Consider the following 17,974-nt stretch of genomic DNA (forward strand, 5'->3'; position numbering starts at 1 on the left):
ACATGTCGTGGAGGATACCTAAGCCCACCCAAACTAATCAGCTCTTGGAGATCCCACAGTCTGCAAGATGCCTGTAGAGCCCAGAACGAGAATGGAGCCTTGTTTACTTACGTGAGGGCTCCTTCTGTTCTGGGATTGAAGGCATCTTGGCCGCCCAAGAGTAGTTTACCTCCAGACATTAGCAGTGTTTGATAAATCATTTTTTCTGATTCAGTTACACTATCAGATATGCAGCTTCAGCTTCTTCGTCCGCCATCTCGTACCACAGAAAGAGTTCTTTCTCCTTAATGTTTTTTATAATGGTTCTTATCGTTCCTTGTGTTTTTTCAGCTTTTGTTATTAATACCTGTTTCTTGTACCTATAGTGTTGTTGGTCCTTGCACTTACCTGTCTCCTTTAGCTTGGCGAGTCCGAAAACTGGGATTGGGAGGTTTTCCCACCCAGGAAGACAGGAAGTGAAATTTTTTTAGTCCTGCCTCCCTGGGCATGTGATGGTAAAACCAAAGTCTGCAAGATGCCTTCGATCCCAGAACAGAAGGAGCCCTCATGTAAGTAAACAAGGCTCCGTTTCCTGTTTTTATTTTGGAAAAAAAGCTTTTCCCCCTTCTGCAGCTTTTTCCCCTTCTGCAGCCTCTGAGGAGGCTTTTCAACTGTGCCATCCTGTCCGTTGTGGCCCCCCACCCCTGCCGGAATGAACTGAAAGTCTACAGCAGTGATTCATAGCCTATTTTGGGTTTTGGAAATCGGGGGCACCTTGTTCACGTATCCCCTGAAGATCACAGGTTAAGGACTTGTCTAAGATATTTCAGAAACTCTGTTGGCGGTCTCCCAATACAAAATGGAAGCTGAAGTTTTTCCATTATCCTCTGTATCATCATATCGTCACTCCCCACCTTAAAACAAACACACCTAGCAGTTAGCCTGAAGAAGAGCTTTGGGAACTCCAAAACCTTGTTTCCTACGTTGTGCTGTTTTACTTGATTCTAATAAAAATTGTTATTCTGCTGTTGCTTTTGAATTTTTTTTTTTTGTAATGGACAAACAATGCTACAAGCAATTTTGCCTTGAACAAAGTTGTAGCGTTTAATGCTGCATAGGTTCTTCAGCTGGTGAAGCTGGTGATGACTTGATATTTAATCTGCACCATAATGTAAAAGAACCGTGCAAGAGAAAAGAATATAATTTTTATGTTAGAAATATTTTTGAACAAAGGAAATTTAAATAAGTGTAGGAAAATTAGTTGACAAGAATTAATATCTGATATCTGAGGTTGAGGCCAGGAAGGTAAAAATAAATTAGCACAATGAAGACTCTTCAGAGAGAGAACAAGTGGGAGCTCATTCAAAACAGGCAAAATGACAAAGCACATTCCCTTGCCTCCCAGTCCAACAAGAATCATATACTTTACTTAAAACTGAACAGGGCAACTCCATAGTCATACAGAAGATACAGTGCATTGTCATTGTTTTCATAGTTGATGAAATGTGGCATCGTGACAGTTCTTTATATTTCTTTTTAATCCTAAGAAGTTAGAAGTAAACAAATTCTTCTGGAATTGAACAGATGTTGAACTGGAGAAGTGAAAGTTGAAGCTAATACAAACTTTTCAGCTTTGTGGAGATTTTACTTAACCAACTAATAAGTATTTTTGCTGTCATATTTGTTTCAGTTAATGACTGATGCTTTAGATTAAAGGGATACTTGAAATTGTCCCAATTTGTATTTGCAGGTATATGATTTCAGGAACAGTGGAGAAGTTTCATAGTGACTGCCATACATAGCCAGTGTAGGTAAATTTGCAACCAGCTATCTTAGGAAACTTCCCAAAATTAGTTTTAAAAAACAACAGGAAAAAACCCCTAACAGTTAGCAAAACATGTCAGGCACTTGGGAACCGCAGATGGCATGCTGTCAGTAGATGTAGAAGCAAAAAAGTTAATCCCACTTTCTCCAGCACTTTTGCCCCCATCCGTCAGTCTTCACTTGTGTCCATCCTAGGTTCTGCTATCCACTCAGCGATGCACACAGCAATGCTGTGGTTCTGTAACCATAGCCTGATGCTCCCTGGGGGGAGTACCACATCTGCTTCCCCCTTCACGGGTTCTCAGTGGTGGTAGCTGAAGTCCTCCTAGTGACTCAGTACATGGTCTGCTGCTGCCAATCAATAGCAGCTGGATTGGGATACTAATGTATGGGATTGTAAACCAAGATGTGAGAAATTGTTTTAAATTTTGATGATGAATAATAGGTGTTTGTGGTATGTAGGCAAATATACTATGGGAAGTTAGAATATTTTTCGCAGATATGTTATTCATAGTCCGCCTTTCTCACTGAGTCTCAAGGCAGATTACACAGTGTAAGTCAATGCAATCAATAAAATGTGGCCCCTAATAAGCAAGGCAATTGATTTAGGATTACAGAAATTTGAAATAAATCAAAAAGCGTTAGACATATTTTAAATAGTGCTTAAATGGCATTACAGTGCAGAAAACAGTGCAAGGGAGAAGGGTCATTTGCACAGCCAACAAATACGTACTATATGCAGTAGTATAACCCCATTCCCTTTATAAAAGCGCCTTCCTGGACAATTCTGTTTTACATAGTTTGCAGCATGACCAAAGTTTGAGAGCCTTCCTGATCTCCTCAGGCAGGCCATTCCATAAGGTGAGAATTCATGTATTTGGGCAGTTCGTTTTCGTGGCTTCTGTGCAGTCCCACTGCGCAGGGGCAGGCCAGCCAGGACTGCGCAGGGGCAGGCCAGCCACCGAAAAGATTAGCAAAGCTTCTGGAAGAGTCGGCTTCCAAGGAGCGCTCCCCTCCCCCCTGTCAGTGACCAAGCCTTAACGGGTTTTCCTGCCCAGGAGTCACCTGACCGGAGGGTGGGGAGCACTCTTCCCTCAGTTCTCATTCTGCCGCCGCGGAGAGAACAGCGAAATATTGAGCTTCAGCATATCTACTGACTGAGGTAAACTTTTTAGATAAATTTACCTCGAAGACTTAGGAAGAGTGTATGGACATGGTCTTATTTAAAAAGTGCCGTACGTGCGATACTAAAATGAGTTTGTCAGATGAGCACCAGGACTGTCTCTTATGTTTGGGCGAGGGGCATGTAGTGGCGGTATGTAAGGCCTGCGCACTATTTACGCACAAGTGTCGCCAAGACAGAGCAAAGAAATTAATGGCTGCTCTGTATGAAAAGTCCCTCCGTCCGGATCAGGCTCCGAGACCAAGTTCCCTAGACTCCCCGGCTACCTCGTCCAAGAGAGGGACCTCCCATATGCCTAGGGACGCTAGGGCCACTTCCGAACCACCAACAAAAAAGCACAAGGATAAGAAGAAGAATCCATCCTCTCCCAAAACAAAGAAAGGGGGAGAGTCTATTCAGTCCGCACCAGAAACCTCCGCCTCGAGGATCGCCCTGTCGGCATCGAGTCCATTGACCCCGAGTGCACATGAGAGAGCGGTCGACATCGAGGAGAAATCACCAAGGCACCAAGCTCCTTCTCGAAAGGGATCCGGGTCCCTGAGGCATACATCCGCCTCGCCACGACGCAGTGCACCATCGAGAAGAGACTCAATGCCTCCTGCGGAACGGGGCTGGAGCCCGCACCATCGCCTGCAGAGTGCTGTTGCACCTGCCTTAAGGCGCCCTCACACGCCGTTACCATCGGGGTTGGAGGTTCAATTCTCCTCGTCGGAGGATGAAGTCTTGGAGGTCCCCGAGGTCGTTATCTCCGACCCAGAGGAATCCCTGACGACGGAGACGTACCATCGGGATCGTGTCCCATATCAGGACTGGGGTCCATGGGTATACTGTCCTCCTCCCTGGTATCTGCAGTTCGGTTATTTTGACCCTCGGTGCCAGTACGACGTCGGCCAACGCCAGGTCGACGCTGAGAATTACTGCCAGATCGACACAGAGGCTTACCATCAACGTCGAGGCGACTCTGTTATGGGCCATCGACATCGTGCAGCTATCCAACCCCCACCGCTTGACGTCAACCCTCCTCGACGCCACAGGGAACCCACGTCCTCGTGGTTCCGAGTCCTCGACGGGTCCGAGACTGGATCCGGGCATTGCTGATCCTCTCTCCTCGACTTCGACAGCGGTCGGCGCCGAGGAGCAACCTTCAGCGGCGGCTTCGACGTCGAGACCCAGGCAAGTCATCGACATCGAAGTCAGCGACGACGACGAACTTCCCTTCCGTCCCCAGATGACAACGTGGCAGATCCCACCCTGGTTTTCCCCATGGAAGACCTAAGGGTTTTTCCCAACTCTTACGTCGTATGGCAAAGGCCCTAGGGTTGTTAGCCATTCAGGCAGATCCCAAACCATCTGACCCCATTATGGGGGTTCTGTTTAGCCCTGATACAGGACTGGCTAAGCTGCCCATGGTCCAGGGCATTAAAGAGGTTGCTATGGCTAGCTGGCAAAGACCGGCCTCGGTGGTAGCCTCGATTAAAAAGATCGAGAATTTATACAAGATCAATGAGGAAGAGGCTGAGTTTCTATATAAATATTCATAGCCCAATTCCATCATCACAGAGGTCCTGGCTGCTAAATACAAATCGGGGTCCCACTCGGCACCCCTTGATAAAGAAGGGCGTAAGTTAGATGGACTAGGGTGCAAGCTCTACTCTTTGGCCGCTCTGGGTATCCGTATTGCCAACTTTGGCGCCCTTATGGGAAGACACCAAATGTCTCTATGGGACAGGGTATCAGAGGTATTTGATTCTCTGCCTGAACACAAGAGAGCCCTCTTGAAGGGCCTCCAGTTAGAGGGCCAGAGACTGGGTAAGAACCAGATTGCAGCCTCCCGCCATATGGCGGACTCTTCTGGTAGAGGCATGGCGTCAAGTATAGTCCTCAGACACCACTCCTGGCTGCAGGCATCCTCACTGGCACCAGATGTCAAGGCTAGGATTGAGGATATGCCTTTTGATGTTAAGGCGCTGTTCTGTGACTTAACTGATGAGGTTTTACATAATCTCCGAAAACAGAAAGCAACAGCAAAATCCTTAGGGGTTACCCAGCAGGCTGGTCCCTCATGCAAGCCTAGACCCTTCTACAGGCAATCCCAGTCCTATTAATCTGGGAAATTCAATAGGCCTCAGTCATGGGGATACCAACAAACCCAGTCCCGCCATTACCCCGCTGCCCAGCAGGAAAAGAGGTTCACGCCAAGGGTCGGGGTAAGAAGAAAGGATACCCCCCACGTGACAACCAAGGGGGAAAAAGAACGTGTCCTGACTACCTGGTGAAACACTGCCAGACCCAGCTGTATCAGTGTTACCCAGTGCCAGACCCAGTTGTATCAGTGTTACCAATGTTTTTCAAACGGCTGTTTCCTTATTTTAGTAAATGGCTACAGATTTCGGATGATTCCTGGGTCTTAAATATCATAAGATCGGGTTACTTCCTAGAGTTCACTGATACCCCGCCGTGTACCAATCCTGGCCCAGGAACGGACAGGATCTCAGTATAGGTCCTGCAAGAGGTGCAGACTCTGCTTCTGAAGGGAGCGATTCAGGTTGTCCCGCCCACTGAACCGCAAATAGGATTCTACTCCAGATACTTCTTGATTAACAAGAAGGGTGGAGGCAAGAGGCCCATTATGGACCTAAGGGATCTGAATGAGTACATCCAGACCAAGAGATTCAGGATGTTATCCCTACGTGACATCTTACCCCTCCTTTCGGCTGACGTGGTTTGCAGTAGTGGATCTCAAAGATGCTTACTTCCACATTGCAAGCCATAGACAATGCAGGACATTTCTTAGATTTAGATGCCAGGGGGTCACCTATGAGTATATGGTCTTACCGTTTGGGTTATCCTCTGCCCGGCGAGTTTTCACGAAGGTGATGGCGGAGGGGGTGGAATTTTTAACGCTACAAAATTGCACCATCTACCCCTATCTTGACGACTGGCTGGTGGTAGGCAGGCCTCGTCAGGACTTAGCCGACTCTCTCACTAGGGTGACCAACACCTTGGCACACCTCGGGTTAATTGTCAACCTAGAGAAATCCCATCTAACGCCTTCTAAGGTGGTAGACTTCATCGGAGCGACCCTAGATGCCGATAAGCATTCTGCCTTCCTGCCAATACCTAGACTTAGGGCCATTCAGAAATTGGTGAGGTTCTTCACATCACAGAGGTATCAGAAGGCGATGGTGATTCAAAAGTTGTTGGGACTCATGTCATCTACCACTGTGGTGGTCCCATACGCGAGGTTACGCATGAGACCCCTGCAAAATTGGTTCTTGAGAGCCTTCAGAGTCAATGTCGACCCCCAGGGGAAAATGTTATCTATTCCCAGAACAGTTATTCGTTCATTGACTTGGTGGGTGCAGGAGACGAACCTTCTCAGGGGTGTTGGTTTCGGTGTCACCTCACACGACGTCCAGCTATTTACAGATGCCTCCATGGGGGGTTGGGGGGCACATTGTGGAACCCTTATAGCTAAGGGAAGATGGACCCCCCCCACCAGGCCACCTTGCATATCAATTTGTTGGAAATGAGGGCTATCAGATTTGGCCTTCTTTCTTTTGCAGATATTCTCATTCAAAAAACTGTGCTCATCGCCACGGACAACATCACGGCTATGTTCTACATAAACAAGCAGGGGGGCACCAATTCCCTAGCTTTATGCCGGGAGGCGTCCCTCATATGGGAATGGGCTATCGAATGACAAATATCCCTCAAGGCCATTCACGTGGCAGGCTGTTCCAACATTATGGCAGATGCCCTGAGCAGGGATACTTCCCAGGACCACGAGTGGTCCATCCCTATCAGGTTTCTAGAACCTATCTTCCAAGCGTGGGGTTGGTTGGAAGTAGACCTGTTTGTTACGCAAGACAACACAAGGTGCCCTCGGTTTCGCTCAAGGGCATCTCGGGAAGCGTTGTCACTAGGAGACACATTTCAGCTCCCTTGGTCAACAGTTCTGATGTACGCCTTCCCTCCTATCCCTCTGATCCCCAGGGTGCTAGGGAAGGCCCTCCAGGACGGAACCAACTTAATCATAGTAACCCCATTTTGGCCAAAGAGGCCATGGTTTGCCACCCTTTGGAACATGTCCCAGCAGAGGTATATCAGGTTTCCTGATTCCCCCTCCCTACTGACCAGGGGGCAAGTGCTGCACCACAACCCAGCCTTACTGAGCCTAGCAGCCTGGAGAGTCACTCAGTGACACAATGGTCAGACAGGGTGGCCCATGTTCTCCTCTCAGCACGCAAACTGCTGAGGAGAGCTTATACACTCAAGTGGACACGATTTTCCGCTTGGGCCTCGTCTCAGGGCATTGTACCGCAGAGGTGTCGTTTACCACAATTGTTTGAATACCTTTTGTCCCTGAAAGACGGTGGTTTATCTAATTCATCGATCAAATGTCATCTAGTGGCTATTTCTGCCTTCCATGACGGCGTGGATTCCTTCTCTTTGTTTTCTAATAAACTTTGTAAGAAGTTTCTGAAGGGCCTACAGAATTTATTTCCCCAGGTACGAGCTCCAGTTCACTAGTGGAGTCTTTCCTTAGTCCTGTCACATCTAACAACAAGACCCTTCGAGCCCATGGCTTCCTGTGATGTGTCTTTGCTATCTTATAAAACAGCATTTTTGATAGCCATTACGTCGGCCAGAAGGGTCAGTGATCTGAGAGCCTTACGGGCAGTCCCTCCCTTTATCAAGTTCTTCTCTAATAGGGTCATCCTACGCCCAAGTTTAGCATATCTCCCCAAGGTGGTTTCAAAATTTCACTTCTCACAGGACATCACCTTGCCTGTGTTTTTTCCAAACCCACAGTTCCCTTCAGAACAACAACTACATTCCTTGGATGTGCGTAGAGCACTGTTATTCTACTTACAGAGAACAAAACCTTTCAGACAGGATGACAATCAAGGGGACACATAAGGGGAAGGCAGTTTCCACTCAGACACTATCCAGATGGGTGGTATTGGCCATTAGATTGGCTTATCAATCAGCAGGGGTAGACTGCCCTCTTCACCTGCCTGCACATTCCACAAGAGTACAAGCAGCCTCAGCTGCCTTCGCCTCGAGGGTCGACATCGCAGACATCTGCAAGGCGACACTGACGACCTTCATTCATCACTACACCGTAGATGTTGACTCAAGAGCTGACGCAGCTGTGGGGAAAGCGGTGTTGAACACGTTATTTCGTTGACCATCACACACCCACCTCCACAGTAAGTGAGCTGGCTATTCTCCCATGTGGGACTGCACAGAAGCCACGAAAACGAAAAACAGTGTTGCTTACCTGTAACTGTTGTTCGTTGAGTGGTCTTCTGTACATGCACACATCCCTCCCTCCTTCCCCGCTGTGGGCTGGCACCATAAAAGAGTGTACTCCCCGCAGCGGCGATAGGAGAACTGAGGGAAGAGTGCTCCCCACCCCCCAGTCAGGTGACTCCTGGGCGGGAAAAGCCGTTAAGGCTTGGTCACTGACGGGGGGGAGGGGAGCGCTCCTTGGGAGCCGACTCTTCCAGAAGCTTTGCTAATCTTCGTGGCTGGCCTGCACCTGCGCAGTCCCATGTGGGACTGCATAGAAGACCACTCAACGAACAACAGTTACAGGTAAGCAACACTGTTTTTGTTGATCTGGCCCATTTGCAGGGTGGCACCTGCAAAACACCCTGCTCAGATGAGTGAAGTAGTTGTTATGGCGGATTGTCAGAGGAGAGACTGCCTTGACGATGTAAAGTTCTAAGGCCATGAAGGGCCTTAATTCAGTGCCTTCAATTAAACCCAGTAACTGTTCTCCAAGTTTGATGAACCTGTGTAGCTCTTGGTGAGGTATGGATTTCTTCACACTGAGGGCTTAGGTGTGCTTTGATGAGTCTAAGTGTAGACCTCTAGGCTGCAGTTTCCTTTATTGGTATATAAACGGCAGATGTGCACCCCCTCCCATTTAATTAAGAGGTGTGCTTTTAATGCTATATTATTCAGTCATTTGTTGTTTCCCAGCTGTTTCTCCTTTACACAACTAAAACATGTAGTAGGCTAGTATAACTGCTCTTTTAAACTTGTTTATCAGTTGTCTGTGATAGAAGTGCCATCCAGTGCATCAGTCTCTTGGGGTTGGGGGGAGGCTTGAGCAAATCTTTTTTTTAATTTATCTAGAAAAGGTGACAAAGTGCAGGAAGAGAGGTATTCTAATATGTCATTATTCTGCCATCTGGAATGTAGTTGATCAGTTATCCACAACTGCATAATGTACTTTTAACATGGTCGTAATGTAGTAGAGGAAGTTTATTTAAACAATTTCTCAAAGTAGTATATTCTGAAAGACCTTTAAGCAGATCTATAATTAGGCTTCTACCTAAGGTATCAAGCTAGATTTGTAGCATTTTTTTTCTCATTCAACTGTGTGTTTGTCATACTGTTTCTTATTAGCACAGCCAAGACTTGCTTTTTGTCTTTGTCTGCTGTTAAAATCTGTGTCCATGCTTCTACGCCAGCTAAAGTTAGAGTTGACCATGTAAGGTTTAAGAGCCTGTACAGTGCACAAAATCCTTTTATTTGGAGTCCATACACTCCATGTTCCTGAACCAGCAACTCATGTTATATGGTTTTGACAGGATTCTGTGAGATCCATAAATGAGAAGTTTTGTTGACCTGAGTATGACTTTCAGACCTTATATTGTGTAATGCTGTGACAGTGCCCTTGCTGGCCTATCCTAATGATCTTTTCCCTCTTGAATGGTTTGGCTGTAGCTGATCTTGTCACTGGTTAGAATTGCTGCATCCTGTTCATTGTTGCTTCTGCTTAATATTTAGGCTCCTATTAACTATGTTTACAGCACTATAATTCTTTGTCCTTTATATCTCCCTGTAGTTTGAGTATGTGAAGCAGAGTGGTTTGAAATTTGTCTAGATATAATTAGCATCACTACCCTAAAATAATTTACCTTACATCTCCTGATAAATTGCCGACTCCTCTTATGCTTCCTCAACTTGTTGATGACTGGGTTATTTTAAGGCTGTACTGTTTTTGCTCTATTCCTGTTACTTTTTCAGCACATACTTACGAATGAGACTAGTTGCTAGTATTACACCTACATCAAAGACATAGCTACATTAAGTCTACATCAAAGACCAGAACTCCCTGGGCTGTTATCAGCTGAGCAAGCTGTCATGTGTTACTTTGTAAGTAGTTATTTTCTGCCCTTGATTAAGGAAACTTTCCCTACACAAACCTAACCATGTTACAATGGCAGCCCTGACTATTGACCTTCTCTTTATATATTTCCTTAGTGGTTTTTTTTAGCTAGGCATAACTTTTATATTCTTGACTGTCGTAGTGCTGAATTCAATGGCATAATGTTAGGAATATGATATTTTTTAATAGTGGGGGGGCTATTCTCTGGTGATGTGTTTACCCCTGCACAGAAGCAATAATGAGAGAGGTGTAATCTAGCAAAGAATTTTCTGCCTTCTTTTACCACAAGCAAGATCACTGTTGACTTGTTTGAGTCTGCTGTTCCTCATCTTTGCTAGGAGCAGCTGCCATTAAGGATTTCTCCTCTCATCATCGCTTTGCTCAGCCAAAGTAAAAGAGGAGATAATCCCCTGAGCCTGTTAAATATGCATTCCATTTTATATGTGATAATTACATTCTCAGGAGATTTGTGCAATGGGATATGCAAGTAGTGAAGTCAGAGCACTAGTTAAGTATATTGGGGAATCTGGAATATTCTTTGGTGCAATAGAAAAGTGTTTCAATAACAGCTTTTGCTGAACCTGATGTCCCTGGTGGCTGAGTACATCACAAGCTGGTCCAGCATGGGGCCCCTCTAATGTCTGAGTTTGTCCTCCTTCCGTGGTCTGCGTTGTCACTATAACCCAGACGAGCACATTGGTAGATGAAGTGTTAAGAATGCCCTGGCTAACAGGGATTTGAATTGATAACTACTGTGCTGACGTACAATAGAAGCTGAGAGGTGACAGATGTATACCTCTCCGGGTGGTTGTCAGCGCATACAGCTAGTGAAGCATTTTGTACATCTGTATGAATGTAAAGTTATTTTTTAGAGTAGCAGGTACAAATTATAGCTGTGAATAATTTAAAGTAATATAAACAGGAATTGGGTTGCATCCACAGTGTTTTAAGAGAAGCCTCCCATGGTGCTGGGGTTAGCCATTCTTGCATTTTGAGAAATTATGTCACAAAACAAGTCTTTCTTAAAGAACATCTATAAACTGAGGAAACTTTTTTATTTCACTGACTAACTGTGTACAAAGCTTAATGCTATTTTCTTATTCTCTAGGTGACAAACAGCATGTTTGGTGCTTCAAGAAAGAAGTTTGTAGAGGGGGTCGACAGTGACTACCACGATGAAAACATGTACTACAGCCAGTCTTCGATGTTCCCACATCGATCAGAAAAAGATGTAAGTTCTGTGACCCTCTGTATTTTTTTCACAAGTTAAAGGTGTTCCCCCCCCCCCCAAAAAAAATCAAGCACATACAACTGGAACTACATCCTATCAGTGCAGCAGACCTTCTTTGCCTCCACCCCTCTGCTGGAACACCATGAGGGGGAAGTCAGAGGTCTGCAGTGGGACAGGGAAATTAACTAAAATTGCCCCCTCTCCATTTGTCAAAAACTTTCAAGGGTTCCAACTAATAATTCTGACAGATTAAGAGGTTCAAGTCCTTGTGCAGAGTTAACTGGCAATTAAGGCTGGATGGAAAAATATTTCAAAATTATAGAACACATTGTTAAAAGTGTAGTATTTAAGATTGTATTAATTAGATATGATTAAAATGTGGAATTTACTGCAAGAGGATGTACAGATGGCCACAAACATAGATGGTTTTAAAAGGGGACTAGATGCATTCATTGAGGAGAGTTCCATCAATGGCTACTAGCCATGGTGATTATAGGGAGCCTCATGATCAGAGGCAATAAATCTCTGAATACCAGTGCTAGGAGGCAACATCAGGGGAAGGCCTTGGCCATTGTATCATATTGTTGACCCTCCAGAGTAACTGGTACACTGTTTTATTTATTTATTTATTTATTTATTGTTTCAGTTTGTATCCTTCCCTCACTCCCCAGCCAAGACCAGGCTCAGGAGGGATAATAACCCATTGCATAATGCATACAGTAAAATCACAATAACATAAAAATAGGAAACAATTTGACAGCCTGCTAAACATAATAAAACATCAGCAATAAACATTGGTTTAAATATAACATCAGATGGCGCTCACTATCGGGTCATAGAGGCCACTGAAGGGCCAGTGAACAATTAGGGCCCCCACACATAGATTGTTAGCAAGCAAAAAAAAACAAAAAAAAAACGGGAATCTGAGGTGTGGGGGAGAGCAGGAGGCCAGCACAGATGGTCAACTGTAGCTGCCCTCGGTTACAGGCCTAGTGGAATAACTCCATTTTGCAGGCCCTGCAGAATTCCTTAAGGTCCCGCAGGGTCCTGATCTCATTAGGGAGGGCATTCCACCAGGTCAGGGCCAAAAATGCCCTGGCCCTTGTTGAGGACAGCTGGATGCTCTTTGGGCTGGGGACCACCAGAAGATCGTTATTTATAGAGCGTAACGCTCTCTGGGGGGCATGCCAGGAGAGGAAATCCCAGACAGTGTAAGGCTTTAAAAGTTAAAACCAGCACCTTGAACCTGATCCGGTATTCCAGCTGGAACCAGGGCAGTTGACATAGCACGGGATAATGTGGGCCCTCAGTGGAGTCCCCGTAAGGACCCTGGCTGCAGCGTTTTGTACTTGCTCGAGTTTCCAGATCAGTCTCAAGGGAAGCCCTATGTAGAGCAAGTTACAATAGTCTAGCCTGCAGGTGACTATCATGTGGATCATCATGGATAGGTCAGGGCAGGAGAGGGAAGGCATCAGCTGCCGGGCCCAGCAGAGGTGGAAAAAGGCCACCTTGGCCACGGCTGTGACCTAAGCCTTCACTGTTAAGGAGGCATCAAGGATCATTCCCAGACTCCTGACGGAAGGCATAGATGTTAATTGCACGTCGTCAAGAGTCGAGAACTGGCACCTCACCCCAAAGCTGCCCCAGCCGAGCCACAGGTTTTCCGTCTTTGATGGATTTAGTTTCAGGCAGCTCTTTCTCAACCAGCCGGTTATGATATCCAAACACCTGGCCAGTGAATCTGGGGCGGAGTTCAGATGGCCATTCATCAGCCGATAAAGCTGGGTGTCATCAGCGTATTGGTGACAACCCAGCTCAAAACTGCAGACAAGCTGGGTGAGGAGTTGCATATAGGTGTTAAGCAATATAGGGGAGAGGATACACCTTGTGGAACCCCACATACCAAAGGGCACCGCTGTGATACCTTTTCCCCAAGTGCCACCCTCTGTCCCTGACCCTGGAGAAAGGAGCGCAAACATTGAAGGGCTGTACTCCAGATTCCAGTGTTGGCGAGACGATGGTCTAAAAGGTCATGGTCATCCATGTCGAAGGCTGCCAAAAGATCTAATAATATCAGCATCCCTGATCCAAAACGATCCCGCTGTCAATGGAGATCGTCTGTGAGGGTGACCAGAGCTGTCTGTGTCCCATGACCAGGGTGGAAGCCTGACTGGAATGGGTCCAAAGCCAATGACTCATCCAGGAAAGCCTGCAGCTGCTTGGCCGCCGCTCTCTTTAACTACCTTACCCAGGTATGAAAGATTCAATACCGGGCGGTAGTTGGTAAGATCCTTTGGATCTCTGAAGATAGTTTTTTCAAGAGCGGACGCACCACTCTTAGCCATGTGTTTAAAATTCTTCCATCTGTATTATAAGACATCTGACTGCAGCGCAAAAATTCTGTGTGACCCAAAAAGTCAGCTTGGGTGCTTATATTACAAGTGTTGTACAGCAAGGAGAGCCAAAGGTAGCAGAGCCAGCTGCGTCCCCTTTGAATCTCAAAAGGTGGCGATGGCCTTTCTCAGTTGTTTATCCCCAATGCTGGGCAGTTGCTGCCTCTTAGCATGGAGGTCCCACTTTGTTGTCATAAATTTGTCTAAATCCTTACATGCTCCTTTTCAGAAAGTGGGGGGCTCTTTTGCTTGTGCCAGTTCAGTAACCTCCACACTTTTCCATTGAGTTCCACTGAAACAAAGCCTGAGGATCGTTCAAAGTATTACAAAATTGAGAGGTAGTTATACTATTTATGCTCCTGAAAGTTTTTCATTGGAATGATAAAGCAATACAATAAACACCATTGCAATACATTAAATAATGCAATAAAACAAGTTCACAATTTGAGAATAATAAAAGCAATTCAGTACATCCAATACACAATGCAATATTAGGGGGAGAATAGAAACTCCCTAAAATTTTCCACAGATAATCAAAAACCCTCTTTCCTTTTTAAGAAGTGTATTCATGAATAACTCCATTTTATAACATCCCTTTTTGCTTTATAAAATGCCCTCCTGAACTGTTCTGTTCTAAACGTTCTGCTGAACAATATATGTATGGGAACCTTCTTGACCTTGTTAGGCAGGCGCCAGGTGGAAGCCACAACAGAGAATGCTGCTCTGCCGTGTTCTGTATCATCTGGTGTTTCTGAGATGTCTCCAAGGACAGGCCCATGTAGAGCAAGTTACAGTATTCTGGCCTTGAGGTTACTGTGGCATGGATCCATGTTGCCAGATTGGCTGGGTTAAAGTAGGGTACATCAGGAGGTCTAGACCAGGGCTTCTTAAACTTTTTCCACTCGGTCGTGACCCCTTTTTGCTCGAGAAATGTTTATGCAACCCTGGGTACATAGGTATATAAAATAAGTATACAAATCAAACATTTACTAATAATAAATCATAAAGAAATTTATTTTAAAACAATTCTTTGGCACATATAATTTTACCATTTATTAAAGACGAAAGGAAATGTGCATACTAATGAGATGGATGTGCTTGTTGCCAAATTTTTCACGACCCCCACATTCAGTTACGCAACCCCATATGGGGTCGCAACCCACAGTTTAAGAAGCTTTGGTCTAGACTAAGAAATATAGAGCTGGGTATCATCAGCATATTGGTGATGTCTAACTCCAAAACTATGAGTGATCCCTCCCAGGGGCGTTACATAGCAACTGAACTGTATGGTAAATAAAACTAAGTTTTATAGGATCCCACAGTGCAAGTAATGCCCTGCTGGTCTCCGACAGCAGCTTTCTGAATCTGATCCAGAGTAAATGATTGAAACCATTCCAAAGCACGCATCCCTTGATACCTATTTCTACTTCCAAATGTCTCAGCTGGATGGTATGATCCATTGTATCAGAGGCTGCTGATAAATCCAACAACAGAGAAGCACATCTCTTATTTACATTCAAATGGAGATCATAAACTACATCAGCCAACATTGTCTCCATCCCATAACCTGGCCTGAAACCTGATTCAGAGCGGTCTAGAGCAGTTGTATCACATAGGAAGACCTGGAGTTGCCCCACCACCACTCCATCAATTAATCTGCCTTTTCTGGACAAGACAGAAAAACTTCCTTGTCTGGTTACTTGAAGACACCCAGGCAAATGGCTCTTTATGAAAGCCAGAAATCAATAGCCTAGTTTTCAGTGAGATGGTAAAGTTGTATGTCTGCTGTACCTATTCAGACTGCATTTGAAAGTTTACATGATTCTTTTTCTATGTCAGGGTTGCCCAGCCTTTTTGAGCCTGAGGGCACCTTTGGAATTCTGGCGTAGGGTGGTGGGCACAACCACAAAATGTTAGAGACCGAGGTTATCTTTAATAGCAACTCTCCAGCATTTCAGGCAGAAGCCCTGTGTAACGGGATGCCTTTTAATCTATGCAGCCAATCAGAAGCCCTGCTGTGCAAAAGCTCCATCTAGGCCCACCCACTTTCTAAAAACACTTGGTGGGCACCAAGAAAGGTGTTGGTGGGCACCGTGACACCCTCAGGCACCACATTGGGGATCCCTGCTCCATGTAAAGTAACCTGTCAGGGAAAGCCTTGGGTTGGAAAGCATTGGACTGGAATTCTTCTTAGTAAGTTTTTTCTACTGAGGAGTAGTCTGTCGTATGAGCATCCACCTGCATTCTAAAGTAGACAATCCAAACTGCAGGAAAACATACAATATTGGAAAAATTTCCATCCCACATCACTGATGTGTGTGTGTGCGCGCCCGTGTGTTTAAATAAAAACCACATAGTATTATAGCTGTGCATTTTGGATGCCTCTTTTGAACATTAGAAAGTGATCTTTAGTTGTAGCAAATCTCTATGAACCTATGTGTGTATTCTGCATATCTTATTGAAAAACTATTTCCCTTGATTTTAAAGCCAGATTGCCTAATAGAGAGTTTCATAGCATCAGTGTTTTTTAAAATTGCTTTTTGTTTGTTGGTACTGTTGGGAAGACAGCGTGGAGGATCCAGAAAATCACATGCATGTGCCCAAGCATGTCAGGACTCTTTCAGTTTTGTGTTCCTTCTGCAGTTCCTTTTAGATCATTGGAAGTTTCTCCCGAGGTTTCCCTGCCTAAGGAGCAGTTTTTGTGGGGAAGGGGGGCTCTCAGCAGGTCCTGTGCATAGGCAAAATGCTCTCCCTGTGGGTCTCATCTGTTGGTTCTATCATCACAGCATGGACATCCTTCAAATACTTGGTTTCTATATTTATAACCATGTTTTGCTAATTTTTTTTGTAAAACTTTCAGTTGATGAAGTTATTTTATAGTTGGCCTGTGTTACTTTGTATTAAGTGTGTAATGTTGTAGAAAGACGTCATTATTCTGACCTTGACTGACTTTTTAATTTTCAAATCTAGATGTTGGCATCACCATCAACATCAGGTCAACTGTCTCAGTTTGGGGCAAGTTTATACGGGCAACAAAGTAAGAATTCTATTTTTATTTTTAAGCAACAAGCTCCTTTAATGGTAGATACGTTGTTTTGAAACTGTGCTGGTTTGTTGTAGACTTCTTTATTTGGCTCCCTATATGATTTCAGCATATCCATATTATTTTAGAAAAATGGGATTGAATCAGAGAACCATGGAGGGAGACTGCTTGCAGAATGGATCTCTGCTGCCTTCCTCTCCTTTCTTCAGCCCCTTTGAAAAGCTCCACTGGCTTGTGTATATCAGGAGCAAGTCCTGCTGATTCCCCCTTTCCATTGCAGCCCTCCCATGCTACATCCCACACTGTTTGAGAGCTCTTCAACCATCAGGAATTCCTGTTTTGGGGGCAGCTGCAGAAAGAAGAGAAAGATGGCAAGGATCCTTAGCATGCACTTTGCTTCACTCCCAGTTCTCTGAATCCATGCTCAGGAGTAGCTTTTGCGCTCGCGCTCTCTCTTTCTCCCTCCCTCTCTTTCTCCCTCTCTCTCTCTCCCCCCTCTCTCAAAGCATTTAAATTATTTACAAAGAGCGATAGTTCTAGACTAGGTGGTAGGCAACTTGCCCTGTACTGAAAATCATGCTGTTTTTGTTGATTTGTGTTTCAAATTAGGTATTGGATTGTATCAAAAGCTTATAGGTTGAAAACAGTTTGGGGGGGTTACTTGTACCCATCCTAGTTTTAGACCTGTCCCTACTTTTATTAAATGATTAGGTTATTGGACATTATATCTTTTGCGGGGGGTTAGGGACATCTTCTTTGGTTCCTTGGTCTTTGAGAATAGTGTCATTCAGTGTAACAGCCATCATTGTAATATTCATGAAACATGGGTCCTGGGATGGGCAATCTCCTTTCGTTCGGATGTGAAAATAATCTGGGTTTCTTGTGATATTTTGCTGGATGTCTGACAATAATCCATTAGGACCTGGACAAAGCTAGGAACAGAAATGGAAAGCAAAGCTGAAAACAATTTTCCCCCTCAAGATCTGTCTCAAAATGCATGCACACTTCAACAGGGTAACATCATCAAGTCACTATTTTCCCACAATACTCTCCATGATATAGCAGCGTGACCATTAGTGTTCTTCCTCACAGATCAGTGCTGATTCATATAAATAATCAAAATTACTTTAAT

General features: G+C 44.9%; 1 protein-coding gene across 3 annotated transcripts in view; it reads left to right on the plus strand.

Moving 5' to 3' along the window:
* The window catches only part of CNOT2 (CCR4-NOT transcription complex subunit 2), a 72,829-nt gene that overhangs the window by 33,347 nt on the left and 21,508 nt on the right, over nt 1-17,974 (plus strand). For all 3 annotated transcript variants that reach the window (XM_056847182.1, XM_056847181.1, XM_056847183.1), the window contains 2 exons: nt 11,284-11,406; nt 16,770-16,836. In XM_056847182.1, the coding sequence (XP_056703160.1) occupies nt 11,296-11,406; nt 16,770-16,836 (178 nt within the window). In that variant the 5' untranslated portion in view covers nt 11,284-11,295. The remainder of the gene's footprint in view (nt 1-11,283; nt 11,407-16,769; nt 16,837-17,974) is intronic.

This window comes from Euleptes europaea, chromosome 3 (assembly GCF_029931775.1).
Source record: "Euleptes europaea isolate rEulEur1 chromosome 3, rEulEur1.hap1, whole genome shotgun sequence".
NCBI classification, from domain to species: Eukaryota; Metazoa; Chordata; class Lepidosauria; order Squamata; family Sphaerodactylidae; genus Euleptes; species Euleptes europaea.